The 26508-nt window shown below is 36.3% G+C and overlaps 1 protein-coding gene across 1 annotated transcript; it reads left to right on the plus strand.

The window, feature by feature from the left end:
* The first annotated feature begins 518 nt into the window (after positions 1-518).
* Positions 519-3983, plus strand: LOC125471164 (non-specific lipid transfer protein GPI-anchored 2-like). The gene is made up of 3 exons (XM_048571296.1): positions 519-1055; positions 3455-3508; positions 3694-3983. Exons 1-3 carry the CDS (start codon positions 698-700, stop codon positions 3837-3839), a joined length of 558 nt encoding a protein of 185 aa, XP_048427253.1. The 5' UTR covers positions 519-697; the 3' UTR covers positions 3840-3983.
* Positions 3984-26508: the final 22525 nt, after the last annotated feature.

Consider the following 26508-nt stretch of genomic DNA (forward strand, 5'->3'; position numbering starts at 1 on the left):
TAACCACTAGCTCTCAAATTTCATGTACCCACCACCTTGATTATACTATGAGATTGTGCAGTGGGTTTCAAGATGAATTTCACTTCTGAAGCTTGAGGTTTTTTATCTCGAAGTTTTATCTTACGTGATTTTATTCCAGAAGGTTTTTTATTGAGTCCCACGTCGTTATTGCACTACATCTACTGTACTATTTCTTTTCTTTGGATATGTATTTGCACTCAGAAAAATACCAAATCTCTCTAGGGTTAACCAATTAGGGTGATACATAATAACACACAAATGTAGAGAGATTTTTTTAAGTAGCGGTCAAGCGGTATACGTGCCTCAATATGAGTAGAGAAAATAATATATTATTTTTGTTTCTCTACCTATTTTATGACTAAAAATACCCGCTTGAATAACAATTAAAAAAATTTCAGCATGAGTCCACCAAAAGGAAAAGAATTGCGACGGTGAAATTAATGTATTGACAATTAATAGCGATTGGTTTGGTTTGGTAGTCGTTGCGCCCATTGATTAATTTCGGCTTGCCCAAAATTGAGAAAAATCCCTTTCCCACTCAACCCACTGAGCCCAATAATATTTAACTTGAACCTCCTCCTCAGTCCTCCCTAAAAAAACCCCAAAAGACATACCTAGCTACCTCCAAACTCCAAACTATTTTGTGCAGAAAAAACCAGAGAGCTAGAGCAACAAAATGGGCAAAGCCATTGTTGCTACCGGTTCCATCATGTTGTTGATGGCAATACTTGTTCATGGCGTTTCAGCGCAGCTGGCACCGGCATCGGCCCCAGCCCCGGCAACGACTGATTGCGAAACAAGCCTGCTGGGGCTGTCAGATTGCCTGACGTACGTGGAGGAAGGCAGCAATTTGACCAAGCCAGATAAGCCGTGCTGTCCGGAGCTGGCGGGGCTCGTGAAGGACAACCCCATCTGCTTGTGCTACTTGCTCGGCAACACCAGTAACAGCTATGGCATTCAGATTGACATGAACAGGGCTCTCAAGCTTCCTACTGTTTGCAAAGTTGATACTCCCCCCGCTAGCACTTGCGCAGGTATTTTATTATTTAATTAGTTTTTAAATATCTCTCATTCCGTAATTTATTATCTTAAGTCTTTGATGATATTGCAATGAAAACGTGTACCCATCTCATATCAACAACCACCTAATTAAAATTGATTTAACATTGTAGAAAGGGGTGTGATATCCACACACCCCTTTTTACTTTTCACACACTTTTCTAATTTTCGGCCATCAGATCCGATAAAATGAAGAAGATCAACGGACAGAACTTAATAAGGGGTGTATGAAAAGTAAAAATGGGTGTGTGGATAGCACACCCCTTATAGAAACCACTTACAAACTATAATTTATTTAATAGTAAATTGTTTGTTATTTGTTTTTTGTGATAGAATAATATATTTACAATAAATGAGTGAGGAGTAAGTAAATTGATATCAAAATTGTGTTTGAGCCTAAAACTTTTGTTGTATAAATAAATATGAATATTACTAAACTGAGTAAATTGATATCAAATTTGTGATTTGAGCCTAAAACTTTTGTCGTATCAGTGAATATAAATATTACTAGTCTGAGTAAATTGATATCAAAATTGCAATTTGAGCCTAAAACTTTTGTCGTATCAGTGAATATGAATATTACTAGTATGAGTAAATTGATATAAATTGCAATTTGAGCCTAAAACTTTTGTCGTATCAGTGAATATGAATATTATAGACTGAGACATTTTTCATATGATTTTTTTTTAATATAAACAAATCTTTTTTCTTTGGGGTTACAAAAAAAAAAATGAGCTTGGAACATCCAAAAATGATGAATGAAAAAAAAGGCACCGAATATATGTGCTCATTCACACACCCCTATATGATTAATTAATGATTGTATATATTCTGATGGTTTTATTCACTTGGTTACCCAAGTCTTGCATTCGACTCACGCTTATATCAAATATAACAATAATTCTAACCCTCACTTACTAGTTTGATTGATTTTATGGCGCCTCAATTTTTTCTTCGTGCACTTGTTATTTTTCTGCTTATAAATTGAATAAATCAAAAGAAAGTTCAGAAATAAAAATAAGAAAACGAGTGGATAAGGTAAAAATGAATTTAAAAAAAAAAAGTGAAAAACAATAACCTATATATGTAATTTTATTATATATATGTGTGATACATTTTCCAGTTAATGATGAGCATTGAATAGCGGCATGATGCATGATGATGTAGGTGAGTTAGGGCTGCCAACCATCCACATTTGAACGCTCCCATTAACCCCATTAAAGCTTCCTACCAGCAAATTTTATCTCATCAATCATCACATGCATGTCAGTTTTGAAGAAATCAACAAAACACACTCACAAGTCACATGGTCTCTCTTCGTCTGCCGGCAACCCTAAGTCATAATAAATGTGCAACTTCAACACACTTTTGGTTTTTGTGTTTTTTTTTTTTGTTTTTTTTTGGGTATTGTGAGGGCCAACAACTCTACCGTTGCTCATTGCCTTAGGCATAGGCAACCCAATCCACTCCCTTCATTTCCCAAAACACTGTAGCCCACTCAAGAAATTAGGCTCAATGCAAGGCCGCTGGAGCAGTCAGGCAATAATCGTCTAACCCAACGCCCTACTTATGTAACTCAAGGATGATGTTAGCCATAATTTAAATTATTAAAAAATTAAAAAAAAAAACTAATTAAAAATAAAAAAAATTATATATATATTTTTTTATGTAAATACCTAACCATGTTCTTCCACTTTACACTACATTTCAATAGTTTCAAATACTTTAAACCAATGTTTTACTATTGTCCGAAATTAAAAATAAAATTATCTTTCATTATTTTATAAAATAAAAAATACTAATATGTTAATACTAATTTTTTGGGCTACTCAATTAGGGGTGGAGATGCATTTTACTGTTCACTGCAGGCAACTAGTTATTGTTCATTTAAGGAGATTGAGTTGCCTATTGCCCAGAGGGGCCTTACTACACTGGAATTGCTCTAAAGTCTAGGGTAGTGCTATCCACATACTCATTTTTACTTTTCACACAACCTCTTAATTTTCAGATCGAATGAATTGAATAAGATCGGTGGCCAAAAGTTAACAAGGGTGTGTAAGAAGTAAAAATCAATATGTGAATAGCATTACCCTAAAGTTTAATGCAAAATTGTTACAAGGAAAAAGAAAACCACTACTCCCTTTTTTCCCTTCCATTTTTATTTCCAGTCATTGATTGAAGAAAACGAGTGTGACCACTTGAGATTTCAAATAGAGAAGACAAATACAGTTTATTTGAGGGTTACTTTGTAATGTACTTTCATACCCTAAAAATTAAAAGTGGTAATCCTAAGATCCATTGACGTATATTAATTTAGTGTTGTGATTAGTGATACTAACTCTTTTTGTTATAATCTTTTTCTTGAATGATACAGTTCTGGGAATCCCAGTGTCTGCTCCCATAGCTTCTGAAGGGCCTAACTCTCCTGGTATACATTTTTGTTTTAATTCATATATATATATATATATATATATGTATGTATATATGTATGTATGTATATATGTAATGTATTAATTAGAATATAGAACATTCTTCTAAGTAATAATCTCGTCTTTTTTTTTCTTTTCTGTTTTTTTTTTTTTTTTTTTTTTTTTTTTTTGGTTATATATATAGATTTTGCGGAATCACCTGAAGGACCTACTGCGGCTGTCGGTTCACCAGAAGCCAATAAAATTAAAAATGGAGCTTCGAGGACTGCTGACTCTGTTATGGCTCTCCTTGGTGGCTTAGCTATTGCATTTCTTCCCGCATTCTTCTGATTTTACTACATTTGCTGATTTATTTTGTTTCAAATTTATTTGAAAGATGTTTATTTAATCGATTGTTGTTGCATTGCCAGATGATATGTGGTTGTTATTGACTCTAATAAATATATATATGCTATATTTAGGAATTTTATTTAATTCGCTTTGTTAAAGAGGGAGGAGGGATCATTGGGTTGGTATACTTGCATTAATCTCAATCGAGGAAGAGTATTTGTTTGTGGACTCAGAGTTTGTTGAAAATTGGGTACATAGGTCAGTATTCTTAATTACTCATGGGCCACGGCTATTTATTACCATTTAGTTTCGCTTATTTCGAAAATTGAAAACTCGTTTGGTAATTTTTTTAATTTTTAAATTTTTTTAAATCAAAAAGTTAAAATTTGAAAACTATTGCAAGACATTTATATCCATCTACTAATTAATTAGTGATGGATAGGCCATTATAGTTGGTGATGGATAAACCATAATGTCTCAAATGAATAGGTTAGTCATTCCACAATTAATTGTTGTAACCGTTAGGCTGTTCATTCCTCAATTGGTTAGGCAATTGATTCTCACTGTTGAATTAGGGGTATTTGTGTAATTTTCTAAGATAGCCACACCACTATATAAAGGTGGCTATGCCTCACATTGTAACACCAAGAATTTCTCTAATAGAATTCTCTCATTCTCTTTCAAATTATTTTTTATACAACACGTTATCAACACTTTTTCTCTTAATAGAATTAAAACCTGAAGTTTGGTTTCTCTTACCTATTTGGCAACAATCCTCTAAATTTTTGAAGTATTTCGTTTCATGATTTCAAGTTCATGTCAAACTCGAAATGATACACCCCGACCCGGAATGCCCACTAGGACTCCGAATCGAGCCGTGCTGGTCAACACCTGGAAGGTGGCAAAGCTATAAAGTGTAGTGATGTGAAAAATGTGAATAAATTTAAACCTAAAACTGCCTAAATGTAAAAGTGCGCTGTGAACAGGAATGAACTCATTTCAAACGTGATTACAAAGCATAAGTAAAGCACGGTAAGGTAAGATAAGGATTATATCGTCATAGGTAGCCACCTATACTATGATATGCCAAGAATCCTCGCCGATACAAAACTTTAGCAGCTAAAACCTGGATGGGCGAAAAACAGAAGGGTGAGTGGGTAGAAACAAAGCTTTAGAAAAATAAATTTATCTTTTCTAAAAATACTAACCCCTCTCTGTAAACCCCGTATAGTTTCCAGAAAATACTACTATGTAGGTATGAAAACCAATGCACAAAAGCAGCGAAAACTGAATATGCCATGTCATAATATCTCAGCAATAACAAGTGTAAGCTAAGTGTGAAACCAACATAAAATAGTAAGCCAGTCAGAGTCACCTAACGTGACCTGTACGACTGGACCTGTAGCACTAGCACACGAGTCGGAGTCACCTAATGTGACCTATACGATAAGCTGGGTATAAATAAGTACGCTCAAGTGCTACCATCACGTGAAAGTTGTACGATAAATCGCGGGTCACCTATAAGTCAGAACCACTTATTATGGTCTGTACGACAGGCTGGCACCAGACTTGGATCCAAGGTGAGCATGCGGTGCGGGTGAAGGTTAGCCCTAGCCCCAGGCGGGAGCACTAATACCGGGGTGCAACCATGATGAGCTCTCGACAAATGTATGTATACCAATGCAATACAACTTATTCAATCACATAATACTCACCTGAAGCTTACCTGAGTCTCCATAGCATCACACGATACAATTCACAAATATAACAATGCAATATTTAAAATGTAACTTATTACGACATGGCATTCAAAGTATAATCATTTTAAGAAAAACGTTATGGAAATCGTAATATATATATATATATATAAAGCAAATGCCCACTCACCTGAAGTCCACACTACAACTCTCTAGCACAAATATCAAGGCGTCTCAAACGATCGGCGCCTAGAACAATTATAAAATCACAACTCAGAATTCTTATCGACAAAACACATAAATTACGTAAAACACATCCCCAAGGACATTCTACAATGATTGAGACCCATTGACCAAAAGTCAACTGTCGGTCAAAGATCGATGGTAGGGTCCACAACCCTACATAACTCAATCCGAAAGATCCGCCTCACAAATTTCCGATCTGTTAACTTCCAAAGATCCACATTATTCTTCTAAAACTTCATACTAAAGTTTTATTACGATCCAACGGTTAGATCTCCGCCAAACACAATTCAAGTGGCGGTTCACGATTTATTTTACGAGCTTACTACTCCAATTCGGGAAGATCCGTACATCAGATTCCCAATCCGTACGTCAAATTCCCGACCGTACTATTTTCCTTAAATATTATGTACTATAACTTATTAAATTTTGATGACAATCCAGCGGTCGAATCATCTATTCATATATTGACCAAGTGAAATCCCAAATTCAACGATCGGGCTGTCAATGAAATCAAGGCATCTAATTTAGCCTAAAAATACGGATTTCAAGGCAATCCAGCGGTCGGGCTGTCATTTTGGTGACAATCCAGCGGTCGGGCTTTCATTTTTAATAAGCATTGACAGCCCAATCGCTGAATACGAATATTAAAAATGAAATCAAGGCATCTAATTTAGCCTAAAAATAGCATTGACAGCCTTCTGGCCATGCACCGCTGTGGGTGGCGGTCGGCCGCCCCAACTCACAAAAGAATTTCAACTATTTCAAAAATTTCTCAAATTTCACAGAAATGAAGATCTCAAATAGTAGAGCAAACTTTATACATGTGGCCAAGTCCAATTTTTCCAAGAAATGCTCCAAATTGACACAAACCCGCTGAAAACCCTTGATTAGGGTAGTTGTCGATTCGTCACCAAAACGAACTCTGATGCCTCATCCAAGGCTTTTACCTCGTTCTTGGGGTTGAGAGAAGTCTTTTTCTGGTGGTCATCGACAGTGAAGCTCACTAGAGCCACCAGAAAAAGATTAAAGCCACCAAAAAGGTCGTGGGCTTTGTGGCTTCAAACTGGAAAAATGGGAAAGAAATTGGGAAATATAACACTAACAGATGTAGGGCTCGTCAAGGGCTTTCCATGGACACCAAGATCACCCAAAACGAAGTACATATGAAGGAGATATGAATGAGTCAAGTTGGCGGGTCGGGTGGAGAAACCGGGTTTAGCCGGTTCTCTCCTTCTCCCTTCCCTCATTTCCCTCATTTCCTTTCTTCCTTATTGGTCACTCCCTCTTTCTCTTCTTTTTGATTGGGCGTCTGATAGGAGCATATTTAGGCGACTTACTTAGCTTGTTTTCGTGCATCTATGTTGGTAATTCATAGTTATTTTAGTCCTTTATGCTTCTTTTGTGTGTTTTCAGGTTCTAAGGGCTTAGGGAGCAAGAAAGTGCATTTTGAGGCTATTTGGGCCACTTTTGGGCATGGATTGGATAGCTTAATCATGGAGCAAAGAGGATGGACGAAATTGAAGCCTTGTATGCTCTTTGGGGACATCAAACAAAGGGCCTAGCCCAATCAAACAAATCCTTTGAGCCATGGAAAACCTCTAGCCCAATCAAACATATTATGCCATGCAAACCAACCTATTTTAGGCCCATTCTATGTACTTAAACCCTAGCCCTTTAAACTAGTCCATTTATCACTTATCACTTCCATTCACTTATCACTCACCACATATCATTCATTTATCACCACATATCATTCATTTATCACTTATCAAACCTTTCACTTATCACTTCCATTCACTTATCACTTATCAATTCCATTCACTTATCACTCACCACATATCATTCATTTATCACTTATCATACTCATAATCATCTACACATTTCAAACATATGCATTTCATCTCACATGCACACCCACCTCTTTCCAAACTAATTCACATGCATACCTATTCTTTAAATCAACACATGCATTCACACACATGCACATCATTCACTCACATTTCCACCATTCATTCTTTATTCCACAAACAAGTCACATGCATTTCCACCTTCCTACTTCATCATTTCACCACATTCTCCCTCTTTAACTCATTTCATTATTCATTCACTTTGCATTCATTCAATTCCACCCCACATGCACCCTTTATTCTTCATCATTGCAACCATGGCACATTTACACCAACAAAACAACTCCCATGCCATGGCCTACTCATATTCCCATTTCCTTTCCAACATCTCACATGCATTTCCACCTTCCTACTTCATCATTTCACCACATTTTCCCTTTTATTTCCACATGCAATTCTTCATCATTGCAACCACAAACACCTTAAACAAATAGCCATATACATCTCCACTCCTCCTATAAATACCCTTGCATTCATTCATTCAAAAATCATCTCATTCACAACACAACACAAAACCACAAACACATCCACCTTCCTTAGCCGTGAGTCTCCCTTAGAATCCAAAAACCATCTTCCATTTCCACCACTCCTCATCCATTTCCATAATTCCCCAATCCATTCAACACACCAACAACATCCCTTAGACCTTGTGCCACAATAAAGAGGAAGAGAAGAGTGCCTAAACATTCATACAATTCAAGTTTGAGTTGTTGGAATGTTTAGGTGTTTCTTTGATTTCAATGCTTAAATTCAATTCTCTTTGTTTTGTACGTATGAGGAATGGAAGAGAAGAGTGCCTAAACATTCATACAATTCAAGTTTGAGTTGTTGGAATGTTTAGGTGTTTCTTTGATTTCAAAGTTATGAGGAACTAAACCCTTTTTAGCTAGGGGTGATTTCAATACCATGATTATTTATGTAATATGAATTGATGAATTCCGGTTATGAACTCTTGATTCGTGAATGCATTTGGCTTAACTATTTGATGATTAACTTATTTGTGTTTGTTGATTGAGGGTCGACACTTAATTAGCATGCATGAATATGTGGCTAAAGTTTAAGAAGGTTTCACATAATCGTTACTAACTTATACTTGAAAGTAGTGAAGGTCGCTTGTCACGATCGCGTTAAGTTGAATTCTTAGCATGAATAACATGATGTCATAATTGCAAATGCTTTGTCAATGCTTATGGTTTTCATTATTCTTAATGATCTTCGATTGTATCTCTATTATGATGACATGTAGGGAACTTTTGAGAATGTTTTGGGTTGTCGAATGATGCCATCCAATCCAATAATATAAGGAAAATCTGAGGGTTAACTAGTGATGTCACGGTTAATTTGGGGCATTGTCGTTCATAATTCAATGAAGGAATAACTGGAAATTGATTCATATGCATAAATATCATGTGTGGAGAAAGAACCTCTAGCTAATTCACCAACCATCTTATTTCATCAATTACATTCTTGTTTCGTTATTTCAATTTTCATCAAACCTCAATCCCCCTTTTGCTTTAATGTGCAATATAGTTAGAAATCAATTTAGTTTGTGTTTTTAAAGCATTTTGATTCTTTTGGTTTGTCTTAGTGTTTTAACGTTTAGTTTCACATTCTTTGAGTCTAGTTTAACGTTTTATATTGTTTTTACGTTTTAGTTTAAATTCGTCCAAATCCAATTCCCCCCTATTTCGTTGAAGTCTTAGTCTTAATCTTTCTTATTTTTAGTTTTGCTTTCTTCGAGCATTAAATAGTGTTTTATATTGTGTTTTTATGTTTTTAAGTCAATTTAGAAGGTTTTAGCAAGCCCTCCTAATCCCCGGTCTAGAACGATCCCTCACTTATCCATTCTACTACAATTGTCAAACGAGGGTTTAATTTGAGTGTCAAGTAATTCTCGCATCAAATCAAAATTTGGTGCGAGAATTATACGCACACAAATTAAACCCTCTTTTTGACAATTGTAGTATGGATGTAAGTAGGGATCGTTCTGGACCGGGGATTAGGAGGGATTGTTAATCTCTTGGAAAATGACTCAAAAACGTAAAAACAATATAAAACACTAAACTAGACTCAAAGAATGTGAAACTAAACGTTGAAACACTAAGACAAACCAAAAGACTCAAAATGCTTTAAAAACACAAACTAAATTGATTTCTAACTATATTGAACATTAAAGCAAAAGGGGGATTGAGTTTTGGACGGAATTAAACTAAATGAACAAATTGCAATTAAAACATAATGTAAATATGAAATTGATGAAATGGAATGAATGGATGCTAGCCAAGGGGTTCATCTCCACACATGTTACACTTGCATAATAAAACGATTTCCAATTGCTTTTCAATAAACCATGAATTCTCAACGCCCCGGGTTAATTAGGTCCGCTTAAATTAACCGTCAAGTTTTCCTTAAGTTAATGAATTGGATGATTGCATACGACAATCCAAAGCATTCCTCACAAGTTCCCTACATGAATTGCATAATAGAGATACAAGCAAGAATCATTAAGCAATATGAAAACTATAAGTGTTGACGAGGCATTCGTTACTATGATTGCATGAAACTTATGCCAAGAATTTGTTTAACGCGATTGTTTATAAGCAACCTCCACTACTTGTGAATATAAGTTCATAACTATTACGTGAAACTCACTTATATTCTAGCGTCAAATTCATGCATGAAAATTAAGCGTCGACTCTCAATAAACATACATAAATAGGTTATCAATCAAATAGTTAAACAAATTGAATTCACAACTTATGAAACGTAATTAGAAGTACTCAAATCATATTGCAAGCATAAACATATATTTCGAATCACCCCCTAGCTAAAGGGGGGGTTTAGTTCCTCATAACTTTGAAATCAAAGAAACACCTAAACATTCCAACAACTCAAACTTGAATTGTATGAATGTTTAGGCACTCTTCTCTTCCATTCCTCATACGTACAAAACAAAGAGAATTGAATTTAAGCATTGAAATCAAAGAAACACCTAAACATTCCAACAACTCAAACTTGAATTGTATGAACGTTTAGGCACTCTTCTCTTCCTCTTTATTGTGGCACAAGGTCTAAGGGATGTTGTTGGTGTGTTGAATGGATTGGGGAATTATGGAAATGGATGAGGAGTGGTGGAAATGGAAGATGGTTTTTGGATTCTAAGGGAGACTCACGGCTAAGGAAGGTGGATGTGTTTGTGGTGTTGTGTTGTGTTGTGAATGAGATGATTTTTGAATGAATGAATGCAAGGGTATTTATAGGAGGAGTGGAGATGTATATGGCTATTTGTTTAAGGTGTTTGTGGTTGCAATGATGAAGAATTGCATGTGGAAATAAAAGGGAAAATGTGGTGAAATGATGAAGTAGGAAGGTGGAAATGCATGTGAGATGTTGGAAAGGAAATGGGAATATGAGTAGGCCATGGCATGGGAGTTGTTTTGTTGGTGTAAATGTGCCATGGTTGCAATGATGAAGAATAAAGGGTGCATGTGGGGTGGAATTGAATGAATGCAAAGTGAATGAATAATGAAATGAGTTAAAGAGGGAGAATGTGGTGAAATGATGAAGTAGGAAGGTGAAAATGCATGTGACTTGTTTGTGGAATAAAGAATGAATGGTGGAAATGTGAGTGAATGATGTGCATGTGTGTGAATGCATGTGTTGATTTAAAGAATAGGTATGCATGTGAATTAGTTTGGAAAGAGGTGGGTGTGCATGTGAGATGAAATGCATATGTTTGAAATGTGTAGATGATTATGAGTATGATAAGTGATAAATGAATGATATGTGGTGAGTGATAAGTGAATGGAAATGATAAGTGATAAGTGAATGGAAGTGATAAGTGAAAGGTTTGATAAGTGATAAATGAATGATATGTGGTGAGTGATAAGTGAATGGAAGTGATAAGTGATAAATGGACTAGTTTAAAGGGCTAGGGTTTAAGTACATAGAATGGGCCTAAAATAGGTTGGTTTGCATGGCATAATATGTTTGATTGGGCTAGAGGTTTTCCATGGCTCAAAGGATTTGTTTGATTGGGCTAGGCCCTTTGTTTGATGTCCCCAAAGAGCATACAAGGCTTCAATTTCGTCCATCCTCTTTGCTCCATGATTAAGCTATCCAATCCATGCCCAAAAGTGCCCCAAATAGCCTCAAAATGCATTTTCTTGCTCCCTAAGCCCTTAGAACCTGAAAACACACAAAAGAAGCATAAAGGACTAAAATAACTATGAATTACCAACATAGATGCACGAAAACAAGCTAAGTAAGTCGCCTAAATATGCTCCTATCAGCGTCTCGCCCCTCTTTTCTCTCCTTTATCCACCATCTTCAACGCCCATCTTTTCTTCCTTTTAATCTGGGCCACACACGTGGCTTTCCAAATTTTTCTCCAAAAATATGGAGCTTTCTTGAAATTAATCAATTTACTAAAATGTCCCCGAATTTAAACGTTAATATCTCCTTTGTTATAACTCCAAATTGCGTTCCGTTTGCACCCACATGTCCGTAGCGACGAGTACGACAAGAATATGTCAAGAAAATGGATCTTACATGATGACAAGGCGGTCAACAAAAGTCAATATCTTTGCTTCAAAGGGCATATTTGTAAATTCACATTTTAAGACTATAAAAACTATAATTTTTGGGGACGGGTCGTTAGACGAAATTACATGTGGAAACATTCCATGAAGCACAAACCCGATTATTATATTTTTCTATTGCTATGTGATTTTTTTTTTTTTATGTTTATCATATTTCGTTTTTTTTTTTCACTTTTACGAAACCCTCACTATAAAAAATTACCATGATGCATAACCGCTTTAATCTATTTTTTTGCATATTAAATCGAAAACAATCGTTTGTGATTTTTTTATTTATGATAAACATGTGTAGATAATATGAAGGATCTAAATGATGCCTCAATCCTTATTGCCACAAAACCCTAGCAACTTTGTTATTAGTGGGCTTCTGAAGTAAGCCAAACCCAACACGTAGAAGTGTATCCCTATGCATTCCAGTCGAATACCCAAGTTGGCTTTCCAGTCAAAAAGTCCAACCCGTATTCCAGTCGAATACAAAACCCGTATTCCTATTGAATACAAACTCACATTCTAGTCGAAGGCCTAATTTCATATTGCAGTCAAATATGCAAATAAGAGCCCAAAGAATTCATTCAAATGGCATAAATTAATTTGTTTTGAGTTTCAAGCTCACTTGACTTTAGAAATTTTCTAAGCCAAGAAACAACAAAACTTGTGCCTAATTGGATCCAGTAACCTATGCTTCACAAGTTCACATCTTTGGTTTAGCCTCACACCCTTGAACTCTTATTCACCAAATAAAAACCTGAAATTTTCTTGCAAAACAAACCTTCAATCCAATTTTTTTACATACATATTCATTAAACCTAAAGTTTTAATCCACCTTTATTACAGCAGAACGGATGTCAAACTTGAACAAGTTGGACTTCATAGCTCTCGATATGTCTAGCACCAACTACCTCAAGTGGGCCTAGGATGTCAAGATGCACCTCAAGGCCAGAAAGTTGTATGGCATCATCCACTATGATGCTGCCAATGAGTCCCAAAAAGCTAAGGCTTTTATTTTCATTAAAAATAACATGGTAGAAGCGTTGCAAACTGAACTTCTAGCTGAAAAGAACCCAAAGTCCTTCTGGGAAGTTTTAGTGGGCCGTTTTGATCACCATAAGCTCATTTTCTTTCTTCAAGAAAGAAACAATTGGCAAAATCTTCGCTTTCAAGACTTTAAAACTGTCAAGGAGTATGGCTATGAAGTCTGCCAAATCTAATCAATTTTGAAGTTTTGTGGTGAAGAACTTATTGATTTGACCTACTGGAGAATGCCAAATCCACCCTGATAAGATTTTTACCACCTGCAAAAGTAGGGATAAAAATATGTAAAAATACATGCAAGAGTGCAAGGTTATCGTAGTATAGCAGCTCAAGCAAGGGCGTTCTCGACAAAGATTGAATGAATAATTTGTACCAAAATCAACTCTTAATTAATTATTTAAAACAAAGTTTAGAACAAGTTGAGTTGGAATTTAAAATAATAAAAGTGAATTTTATTAAAATAATTAAATAAAGAAAGAAAACCCTAAAGAAACAATTTTGAAAAGATCAAGTGTAAAATACTTTAGTGTTCCATCGTCACTTAACAATCCTATGTAGTTTTTACCAATTACTTATGAATTTCACATGCAACTTTGAACGTTAGGTTTTTCTTATGCATATTCTCCTCGTGATATTAAGTAAGAACGTATATCTAACATGCAATCCGTTTGTGATATTCAGATCAAATGTATACATGCAAGACTCATTAAGTTTTGTGAAAACCCTTTGAAAAACCATGCAACCCTTAAGAGCGTGAGATTCACCTTAAGTGAAATTACAATTATCAATCACAACAAGCCCTACTCAATCCTTCGATGATATCCGAATTGCATCCGATTACTTATCTAAACATCCTAATGGTAGCTAAGCATTAAGATATAAAGACAGTTTAAACACAGTGATTAATAATTCAAAGTATGTGTGCATAATATCGTAAGCAATTAAATAAGGACTACATATTTATGCTAAGGCTCATGGCTTCGCCTTGGCAAAAGAGATTAGTTAATGACAACCATAAAGTAAAATATCATTAAGAACATGGATATAAAACACTTTGGAAATAAACTTGAATCGTTGAAAGCTCTCTAAGCCAAGTTCTCCAAAGTAGTGCATAGAAAACCCTAATGGCTAATCATCCTTATTTATACTACTACAAAATAAAATCCATCTTAGAAAAGGCATTAGAATAAAACTAGAAAATAAAATATATTAAGAAAACTAGGAAACAATCTCTCAATCAAACATAGAGAAATCTGCCAACAAACTGATTAGCCACGTTCTAGGCTCAAAACAACTCCAAAACAGGCCCAAAACAACTTATTTTAAAGATTAAGATGTCCTAAACATATCTCCAGAGGTACTCAAACCCAAAAAATGTCATTATGGCCGCCAAAAAGTATAAGCCCAAAACGGCACTTTCATAGTATCGCGCGTTGGTCCTTTATTTCATGGCCATAAATTAAATGCTTGGTAGGAAAACCTGAAACTTTGACACAAACAATCAAAGAGACTCATGAACATCCTCTAATTGGAACTCCAAAATTCGATTGTTGGATTGCTTTTTGATTAGGAGGAAGTCACAAGTCCTACATTGAAAATGTAATATAAAGTATCAAAATTTCACCAAATAATAACCAAAATATACTAAGAATAGGGTAAAATATATAGTATGAAATTGACTCATCATACCCTTAACGCCTCTAACATTGTGCTCTAGCAGCAGTACAGAGAGTGGAGCTATCAAAGGTTCTCGCACCTCATAGCAGTTCTCCTTCTGGCTGAGAAGAATAACAACTTGCCAATGCAAAATCATAATTCTTAAGCTATTGGTTCCAATGTCATTCCATTGCCAAAAGTTAATGTGAATGTTTCCATCGGAAGTAAAAGGAACTGGATCAATGAGACAGGCCAGTCATCCCAAGGTTCAAAGAACAACAAGGGGAACGACAAGTAAAGTTTGAATCAAGAGTTCCAACCTCGCAAGAAGTCTAGGAACTGATAACTAATCGCACATGTCGTACACCTGTCAATGTTGTTGATCGCTATTATAACCGTCGTCAAAAGGAAGCCAACCTCTTTGAGCATGACAACAGGATACAAAGTTGTCTAAGATTACACAGCTTTCATTGTTTCGGATTTCATGGAGCAGGATGGCTATTCATGGATTGGTGGCATATTGCCAACTTACAATTTTTCATAATGTTTTTCGGATAATTTCTATTTTATTTTCATATTATCGGGCCATTTTGGGCAAATTATTGGTTTCTTAACCCCTTATGGTTATTGTTTTTTTTTTTTTTTGGAAATTTTGTTCTTAAATAATTTAAGTTAATAAAGTTTACGTTAGAAAACTTGTTGCGTGACTCAACTTAAATTTTCGTAGGCATGTTCCTTGAAGTTAATTGTCTAGCAGATAATGTTACCACACACATTGTTTTACATAACAGCGTTTATTTTCTCAACTTCACGTCTATTGAACCCTCGATGACAACAATCTGTGGCCCAACGTCATTGACAGAGGGGCATGGCATGGTACTTTGCTAACCATTAATGAGGCCTTATATTCTCCTCATTCTAGTCAAACGTTGTTGAGTTTTAAGGACATTCGAGCTAACAAATTTCATTGTGAAACCATAAAGAAAATGGTGTTAAATATCTTTGCACCACTTTCGCTTCATATGGCCGAAAGTGCATCTTTGAGAAGTTAAAAGCATTCTCGTCGAGTCTTTATAAGACAACTATGAGCTAGATTTCTTATATTTACACGTATTTGGGTGTGTTGTATACGTGTCGATTGTACAGCCACAACGTTCCAAAGTGGGCCCCTAGCAGAGGAAAAGGATTTATGTCGGTTACATGTCCCCTTCCACCATCTGTTACTTGGAACCCTTGACAAGAAATCTATTTACCACCCAATTGGTGAATTGTGACTTTAATGAGTCAACCTTCCCGTCGTTAAGTGACTTTGATGAGACAACATTCCCGTCGTTAGGGGGAGAAGGTCATACTCGTGTTCCCAAAGAATGCCGAGAATTGACGTGATTTACCGCCACTTTGATTCATCTTGATCCCCAAACCGTACAATGCGAAACCAAAGTGAGTAGAATCCTAGATCTTTAAAGTGTTGCTTAGAATACAAATCTAGCGACAGTCACAAGATCACGCATTCCTGCTGTAAATGTCTTTGCAAGGATTGATATTCCTAAAGTTGTCCTAATCGGACGTTGTGTTCCCGAAGAACATTTCGTTCCTGACGAATAAAGAACAATATTAACAATTAACCAGTGTAGTGTCCCCTCCCTGAATAGTGATAGATCCATTGGTTGGAATGACAAGCTTCCCCGAAAAAGGAAAGTAATGGCACATGAAAAGATAGGGTTAGTTATCCCAAGTGTTGGTCCTTCTGTCGCTACCTCGTCCGTTCGACAACTTGATATTGTTCTGGATTATAGGAGTGTCTTGGACGCAAGACCTAAAAATCTTGATCCCAAGAAGTTTGTTATGTCTATCAACTATACTTGTCTTGAAGACATGTGAAAATGCAACAAGACCATCATCGATGATGTATTTGCTTATATGGTGACCACCGATATGGCCGCCAATATAGTAAAAAAATGATGACATCGGACCATGATCTGTTGTTGAAGCACAACAACTATTTGACTGGCAAAAATGAGACGAGGCAATCTAGGTCAAATTTGATTCCTTAGATAAACGTCACGTGTTCGAACCAGTTGTTCCAACACCCTCAAACGTAAAACCAGCAAGCTTCAAATGGGTATTCGTAATGAAGCGTAATGAGAATAATGAGGTCGTACGATATAAGGCAACCTTATGGCACATGGTTCCTCACAACGTGCTAGGATTGATTACGGTGAGACTTATTCTCCCGTAATGGACGTTATCACGTTCTGGTACTTAATCAATTTAGTAGTTTTCAAAGAACTGAGTATGCAACTTATGGATGTGCTCACTACATATCTTTATTGGGATTTAGATATATAGATTTATATGAAAGGCCCAGCAGGACTAGTAATACTTGAATCAACGTGTTCCCAACCATGGAACACGCTTTCATTTAGGTTAAAGCGTTCATTATATGGTATGAAGCAATCTAGATGGTTGTGGTACAAATGCCTAAGTGAGTACTTGATTGGAATGGGATATGTAAACATTGAATTATGCCCATGCATGTTCATTAAGACCACCAATTGCGGTTTTGTGATAATTACAGCATATGTAGTTGCATAAACCTCATTAGAACTATAGAAGAGATCCAAATAACTACTACGGACCTAAAGAAGGAATTGAGATAAAAGATCTTGGTAAGACTAATTATTTGAAGGAAATATTTGTGAAAACAAGTTCATTTGAGCAACATCTATGCATGTAATTAACAATTAAAAGGCGGAATCACGCTTGTATGCACTCAAAAATAAAACTTTACCCATGAAATTCAAGGCCTAGTAATTGTGGTGAACCAAGACTCAACTCAAGAACAAAGTGAGTTGAGAAATATTATACCTTTGTTGAATCCTCTTTCATAAGGCTAATCACCCAAGAGAGAGGGCCTTCATTCCTTACTTCTTAGCTTCATAGATTTCTTGGAGGAGGATGGTTGAATGGATTCTCCAAGTTCCCAAGAAAGGGAACCTCTACATTTCCACACCAAGGAGGGGCTTGAAGAAGAGATGAGTGACCTTGGAGGAGGATCCATACTAGTAAATCCCCTCTAAGGGGGCAGGCCTCCTAGAGAGAAAATGAGAGCTTTTGTTCTCTCCAATTTTCTCAAAAGAGAACCCTAATGACTTTTGGCTATAAAGTCCTTTATATAGTCACTTCAATTAAGTGACAAAAGGAACAAAAACCTATCATTCAGAATATGGTCAGCCTTCTAAAGGCTTTGAGCTGTTTGGGCCCTTTTGAGTCTTTAGTCATTAAGTTGTCATACAACTTAAGTTAATAAGCCTGACAATTCTAAGCCCAATGGACCTTGAGGTCCAATAATTACTCAAAAGCTAAAACGAACTTATTCGTTTGATTAATTAACATATTAATTAATCCTAGCTATAAATAATTAAACAATTTAATTATCCTTACTTATCTCCGTTATTTCTTCAATCTCTACCTTACATGGTGTACGATCCATTAGGTTCCTTTTAGCGAGGCAGTGGGCGATTAGAACTCTTCAAATCGATTATGAATTGAAACATACTTTCAATTCTCCCTTTAGTGATTATACACCTTTAGGGCTTCCATAAACCATGAGTGACACCTAGTAGTATGTCATGGCTACCCAAGCTAATCAGAAGAGGTGGAGAACCAATTCAGTTTAGGATTACAATGCAATACAGTCTTTCTCTAATACAATACTCTTGACCACATTGTTTGGTTTGATAGTTTATTCATGTCTACTATCCAATGTGATTATTTTACTTCTATGATTACCTTAAACATGATTTAGAATGACTTGCTCAAGCTCATTCGTATTTGGCCAAAGATTCTTAATCATATCATAGGGTATTCTCCTTCAAACGGTTTGAAGGTTAGAGATCCCTTATTGTGCATTCGCTTGTCTCTATGGCTAAGTGGCTTAACCCTAACTATGTCGTGGACACCCTTTGACGAAGTGACTTTGATATAGTCAAAGATCAAGGACCTAACCACAAGACAACTATGATGCCTCAGTTCAAAGGACTACTTTGCATTATCCCAACCATAAGTTCTCATGTGACATGAGTATGAGAACTCCTCGTTGATTCAATGGACTCATTCTCTATTGAGCACCTACATGCTTATCTTGGTGTCAGTCACACCAATGACTCAAGATCAGTCACTCTCTCTAAGAGAAGACATAGCACGTACTAATCTTCATGGATTGTCAATGCCCAATTGGCAATCCTATGATTAGGAACGTTTAGGATATGTATACGAAAGAGAATGGTCTCATGAATCTAACTTCTTTAGATCACATTCTTCCAATTGCATATTCCTTGGACTTAACATATAATATTTATATGAGACGACTTTAAACAATAATCTTTGCCCTTTATATTAAACTAGATTAGTTTAATATGTGAAATGTCCATAAAGTATCATCATATGATTGGCGTTTAGAGCACATTTCCAACAGTATAATATCAGCTTGCAGATTAAGCACCGTGAAAACAAGATCTTAGTCCACTATTCGAGTATAATCAGAAGGTGTTGTGTCAATTTAACTTCTTAGAAGCAAAGTCAACCAGTACTCCGATGGTCGTTCGATATTTGGATCCTAAGAAAGATCATTTTCGTCTAAGGAAGATGACGAAAAGATCCTGGGACCAAAATTTCCCTATCTTAATGCGATATGAACTTTGTTATACTTATCTCAATGTATTAGACTAGACATCTCGTTTGCAGTGAGTCTCCTAGTGAGATACAATTTTGCACCAACACGCCGCCACTAGAATGGCATCAAAGCCATATTTCGATAACTTAAAGGTATTGCGGATATGGGCATGTTTTATACCTACACATTCTAGAAGTCTGATGCACTACTTGTTGGGTTTGCTGATGTTGGGTACTTATTAAACTCGCACAAGGCACGTTCCTAGACAGGTTATGTTTTTACTTTCATAAACACCGATATATCTTGTGACTGTCGCTAGATCAGTAAAGGCATCTGGCAGATTCTGAGCAACGCTATGTAGATCTAGAATTCTACGCACTTTACTTTCACATTGTGCGGTTCAGGGATCGAGATGAGTCAAATGTATTCAACATAAACTTTGCGACATTATCAAGTCTTATATATTTTATTGGATATTATGGGTGATGTGCCATCAACTTAATGATATGGGAAAAAGTCTTGCAAATGCAGCATTCCTTGTGGATAATAGGGCGATGTGTGACCATCAAGTCGATACATCAACCAAAACCACAGAGCATGGTGGTTGAATCAGTCTATAAATATCTACTTGGATCCTTTCCAAGAAAGTTGTGTGCTCTTTAGAGCTATTTATATAGGACAGCTTATGTCACCTTTACCTACCGAATAAGCTTCACTGGGTATGGTTGACTGGATCACGTATCTCATATTTCCTAATGGATTACCATGTGATGCACGAAGTATACGACACATCATATCCCTTCTAAGGTATCCAAGATGATCATACCAGTGTTGCAGAGTGCTCGAGCCAATTGGCTTTGGGCAAATGACTAGGTTTGCCTTGATCGTTCAAATAGTCATCTTATAAAGACCCGATGATGGTGCTTTCAACTTTTATAAGTTGCGCCTTTAGCAGCATGAAGTGGAAGTGATGCAAAGATATTCAATACCATTTTTTTCCATAGTTTCATAATGGAATTCGTTAACTCAAATGTCCTTAAAACTCAATAATATAAAGTCTTGTTAATGGTAAGCAAAGTACCATTAGGCAACACGAGTTAGGCTTTGCCATTCCCCTATCAATTGTGTCAGGCCACTGATTGTTGTCATCGAGAATTTAGTAAGCGTGAATTTGAGGAAATAAACACAGTTACATAAAACAGTGTGTGGTAGCACTATCTACTAGACAATCAACTTCATGGAACATGCATATGAACATTTAAGTTAAGTCGCACAACAAGTTTTCTGAAGTAAACTTTACTAACTTAAATTATTAGGAAAAAAAAAATTCTAGAAGAAACAAAACAATAACCATAAAGGGCTTAAGAAGCCAATAATTTGCCTAAAATGGCCCAATAATTCAAAAATAAAATAGAAATTATCCAACAAATATTATGGAAAATTCTAAGTTGGCAACATGCCACCAATCACATCCATTAGTGGTTGTATTGCTCCATGAAATCTAAAATGACTAAAGTCGTGTCATTCCAAACAACTTTAATTTTCATGCTGTCATGCTAGACGAGGTTGGCTTCTATCTAACGACAGTTATGATAGTGATCAACAACATTGGCAGGTGCACGACAGGTGCTAGCCCAGTAATATGTTCCACCACTGTAGAAACAAAGATTCGACTTGTTCATTGGTTTAGGACAACTGGCCTTATCATTGTTGTGCCTAGACTTCTTGTGAGGTTGGGACCATTGGTTCGAACCTTGCTTGCCTTTCCCCTTGTTGTTCTTCAGACCATAGGACGATTGGTCCTTCTTATTGACTCTGTTCCATTTACTTCCCTTGGAAACATTCACATTGACTTCTGGAAATGGAATAGTTTTGGAACCAGTAAGTCAAGAATTATGGTTTTCCATCAGCAAGTTGTTATTCTTCTCAGCTAAAATAAGATCTGATGTGAGGTCCAGGAACCTTTGATAATTCCATTCTTTTTACTACTACTGGAGCACAATGTTAAAGGCATTAAAGGTTGAATAGATCTTCTCCAACAGGTTAGAATTAGTAAGTTCCTAACCACAGAACTTCAAAATTGACCAGATTCAACATGCTTCAAAGGCATACTCATTGACAGTCTTAAAGTTCTGGAAGTGGAGATTGTATCAATCATTTCTTGCTTGAGTCAAGAAAATTAGCTTCTGACGATCAAAGCAATCTACTAAGGGCTAGTTTGGGATTGTTGTACTTTTTAAAAAAAGATTGTTTCTGCTGTGCTTTAAGAATAGTTTGGGATTGTAGAAGGATAATAATGTCATTTTCAAAAATTAATAAGCGTATTACATGAATTAAAAAGCTGAACTTTGCTTTTTTCACTAAAGTAGCTTTAAAAAGTAACCTATAGGTTGCTTTAAGAAATTGCAGTCTGGAGGATGCTACTTTTAAAATAAGCAAGATATTTTATTTTTACCAAACACTTTTTTATTGCTTAATTTTAAAGTGAAGCAGCTTTGGGTTAAAAAAAGCAATACCAAAATGGGCTTAAGCTTCCCATAAGGACTTTGAGTCCTCCTCAGCTAGAAACTCAGTTTGCAGGGATTCCACTGTTCTTCCGAATGAAAATGAAGGTCTTAGCTTTCTTGGACCCATTGGCAGCATCATCTACTATAGTGTTAGATAGCTTCTTGCCCTGAGGTGCATCTTGACATCTTGGGCCTACTTGAGGTAGTTGGTACTAGAGATATCGAGAGCAGTGAAGTCCAACTTGTTCAAGTTTGACATGTATTTTGCAACAAAATGGTGGATTAAACTTCACGTTAATCAAAATGGATGCAAAAAAATCGAATTAAAGGTTTGTTTTGCAAGAAAACCTTCAAGTTTTTATTTGGTGAATAAGAGCTTAAGATGTAAGCTTAGACCAAAGATGTGAACTCATAGTGAGCCACAGGTTACTAAATCTAATTGGACTCAAGTTTTGTTATTTCTTAGCTTAGAAAATTTCTGAAGTCAAGTAAGCTTGAAATTCAAAACAAATTAATTCAATTCATGCCGCTTGAATGGATTATTGGGCTCTTATTTGCATATTCGACTAGAATATTAAAACAAGCTTCGACTGGAAGCGAATTGGGCCTTCGACTAGAAAGCAAAAATTGTGCATTTGACTAGAATGCGAGTTTTGTATTTGACTAGAATACGGCTTTGTATTCAATTAGAATAGGGGTTGAGCTTTTCAAATGGGAAGCCAATTTGGGCATTCGACTGGAATGCAGAGAGACACATTTCTAATTGTCAGGTGAGGCTTACTTCTGCAAGCCCACTAATAACAATGTTGTTAGGGTTTTGTGGCCATAAGGATTGAGGCATCATTTAGATCCTCCATATGATAACATATGTTTATCATAAAAAAAAATCACAAACAACTGGTTTTGATTTAACATGCATAAAGTTAGATTAAAAGGCTATGTATCATGATAATTTTTTGTATCGTGAGGGTTTCAAAAAATTGCAAAAAATAAAACGATACATGATAAACATAAAAAAATACATAAGCTATAAGAAAATATTATAATCGGGTTCATGCTTCATGGAATGTTTCAACATATAATTACGGGTTCAACATGGACTTGAAATCATGAAACAAAATACCTACTCCAAACGCAAAGATGATCTTACTTTCAAAATTCAGAGGACTGTTAACAAAAAGGTGAGAACATCCAAATTGCAGATTTTGATTCCGTGAACAACAAAAGTGCTAATAACGTGTTGTAGAGGAAAATAACTTTAGGGAGAATGAGAGAATTCTATTAGAGAAAATCTTGGTGTGTTACAATGTGAGGCATAACCACCTTTATATAGTAGTGTGTCAATCCTGACAAATACCCCTAATTCAATAGTGAGAATTAATTGCCTAATCAATTGAGGAATGAATAGGCCTAATGATTACAGCAGTTAATTAATGAATAAATGACCTATTCATTTAAAGTATCAATGACTATTCATTTGAAGTATCAATGACTATTCATTTAAGGTATCAACGGCCTATTCATCACCAACTAGTGGATGGACATAAATATCTTGCAACAAAAACTAAAAACTTAAACAATTATTAACATTATTATTATTATTATTATTATTTGATCGAAATAGCACTCTATTAATGTAAGGGAAATTACAATTTGTGAAAGATAAGCCTAGGCCCAAACAAAACACAAAACCTTACATAAAACAAAGCAAGAATTCAAAGATAAACAGACCCAAGCAAAGTAGACCTACAATCCAAAACACGAAAAGAGGCTCATACATCTTTAGGCCCGTAGGCAACAAGAAGAAAAAAAAAACGACAAAAAACCTAATCTTCAACATCCAAACAACCACTGTTTGCACTGCTAAAAAAGTCATCGCTCCAAAATGAAAAGAGTACCCCAACCATAAACTAGATCTGAGAATGTTGCCCAAAACCATCCACAAAGAATCAAAGCCACCACATACACACCTGCAAGGAAGGTCACAAAACGTAACAGGAAGAGGAGGAGGGCAAAGGGGGTGTGTAAAACACCCTTGTGCCGATGTAAATTGTTCCGTACTTCGCCCAAATTTTTTGGCAAGCCAGATCGGCAGTGGGTTGGGAGGGTTGAGTCTTGTGTCAAAATAGAGTCCAATACTCTGAGATCTAAATCATGATTATGGGTTGGAAAATAAGAGTGGGAGCAAGAAGAAGGATGGAAAAATGAGTGCGAAGGTGAAGGGAAAAGGGGCAGGCAGTGAGCAGCTTCTGAGTGAGAAGTAGGGAGAAAACTGAGATTCAAGAATTCCCAGTTCAAACATTTTTCCTCCGCTTTTTTGACAGCTGATCTTGGCCCCCAGCCATCGTTTACATGGAAATCCATCTTGTTGAAACTGGGGCTGAGCTGGCGCATTGGAGATGGGAAGTCTGCAAGGGTGTATGGCGAACCATGGGAGCCCAGAGATAATGGATTCTATGTTCAGTCTAATCTTCAAATTCCTTAGCATTTGGAGATCTGTGATTCAATGACAGCAAGTGAGAGTTGGAATGTTCCAGTGGTGTATGACAATTTTAATTTTGAGGAAACGGAAACAATCTCTTATCGATATCTTTTCTGCATGATAATCATGATCGATGGATTTGGCTTTTGAATAGAATGAAAAGTGGTTATTGGGCTGCAATGGCGTCTCCGGGTCCTGTTCTATCTGTGAATTCATGCTCTTTGTACTCTCGTGTCAACAGATATGGAGCCTCAAAAATACTCCCAAAGTTTCTCCTTTTTTTTGGAGGATGGCCCATGATTGGTTTGAAACTACTTATAAGAATGTGTGGATATGCTTGTGAAAAAGGCTAAGGACTATGAGGAAGGAGATCTCCTATGTCTAATTGAGCGGTGCTTTGGTGTCTGCCGCTAGAAGGCTCTTTTTAAAACTTAATGAGACGGAGTTGTTGATAGTAGAGATGGACGGAGGGGTATTGGGGTGGTGGTTCATGACTTGCTGGGTACGTCGCTGGAGGGTTTTGTTCTGTTGGTGGTGGAGTCTTGGTTCTTTGAATGCGGTTAATCTTATACTGCAGGAGGAGTGTTGGGAAGAGGCAATTGTCCATGCCGTCCGTGAGCTTGTCCTTCTACGTCAGCTAACTTTGCAGTTTGTGCCTCGAAGTGCCAATCAGGTGGCTCATCGGATTTCAAAATTTAGTCTTCTGATTAGTGGTTTCTCTTTATGGGAGGGTAGTGGCCTGCCTTGGCTAATGGAATGGATCTCCGGCGAGTATATAATTGTCGATTGAATAAGTGGCATGTGTGGCCCTTTTTCCTTCGTTCGGGATTCTTCATGTGTTTTTCCCGTTCACGGTTTTTTTCAGAGTCTCTTTTATATACATTACCCTAGTTTGTACTGCATTAGCGTTTTGCAGTTTAATGAAATCCATCTTTACCCTAGAAGAAAAACAATTACACAAGTACAAGCAAAGCAACTACACAAGAACATAATTGGTTGGTTTTTAGTATATCGCGCATGTGTTCACTTTGGTGACTTGAAGAAAAAAGTAGTTACCACTTTGGTTATCACAATAACCTCTTTGGTCACTTGGTGGAGAGATTTTTCAGAGGTGGTACAACAAATGTCACTATACAAGTGGTAAGATACTTGTGTTAAAAAATTAACAGCTTAAAAAGTTAAACTTTCCTCCACTTATATAATGACACATGGTGTACGTGTAACATCTATATTCCGGGCATAATGAAAAATTTCTCTACTTGGTGACCGTTGGCCCCGTGGACTTATGCAGTATGAGCATATTGACCAGTCAATGTTGACTACTGGCCACTCATTATCACTGATTTCACTCGTTCAACTACAATTTCTTTCATTCAATCTCAACGTAATATATAGCAAGTCAAGTTTCACAACATCTTTTATATAAGAGATAATTGGAGCAATAGCCCCTAAAGTTTAATCTAAACTTGTTACAATGTGGAGAAAGTATCCCTTTTGTATAATTCCGTTAGAACTTCTATCTTCTTCTTTTTTTGCCCTTTTAAAACATTTATTCTATCCTTGAGTCTAAAACTGCTTACTAACTTAACCATCAGAGAGCCTTTGGATGGCACAATCCCGATCTTAAACTTGCTTACGGTTGTTTTCTATCTTGCAAGTAGCTTGAGTTTGTGCCTCCACCATCTACAACGGTGCGCAAATTTGGTTCTAACATCCTGAATGAAGTCCAACACTTCCTTACACGACTGCATGATAAGGGCTACTTTTTCATAAAGAGTCAAAGATAAAGTAAGAGATCTTCAGATGTCTCCTGCCAAGCATCTACCAAAATGAATATTCCTACATCAGCAAACTTCTCAAAAGACA

Source organism: the organism of the source record quoted next, unplaced genomic scaffold, assembly GCF_019419815.1.
Source record: "Pyrus x bretschneideri cultivar Hongxiangsu unplaced genomic scaffold, Pyrus_bretschneideri_v1 Contig58, whole genome shotgun sequence".
Lineage (NCBI taxonomy): Eukaryota > Viridiplantae > Streptophyta > Magnoliopsida > Rosales > Rosaceae > Pyrus > Pyrus x bretschneideri.

Coding starts and splice junctions, on each gene's coding strand:
- LOC125471164 (XM_048571296.1), top strand. CDS start 698: ATGGGCAAAGCCATTGTTGCTACCGGTTCCATCATGTTGTTGATGGCA. Junction 1,056..3,454: donor CCCCGCTAGCACTTGCGCAG/GTATTTTATTAT, acceptor TGAATGATACAG/TTCTGGGAATCCCAGTGTCT. Junction 3,509..3,693: donor TGAAGGGCCTAACTCTCCTG/GTATACATTTTT, acceptor TTATATATATAG/ATTTTGCGGAATCACCTGAA.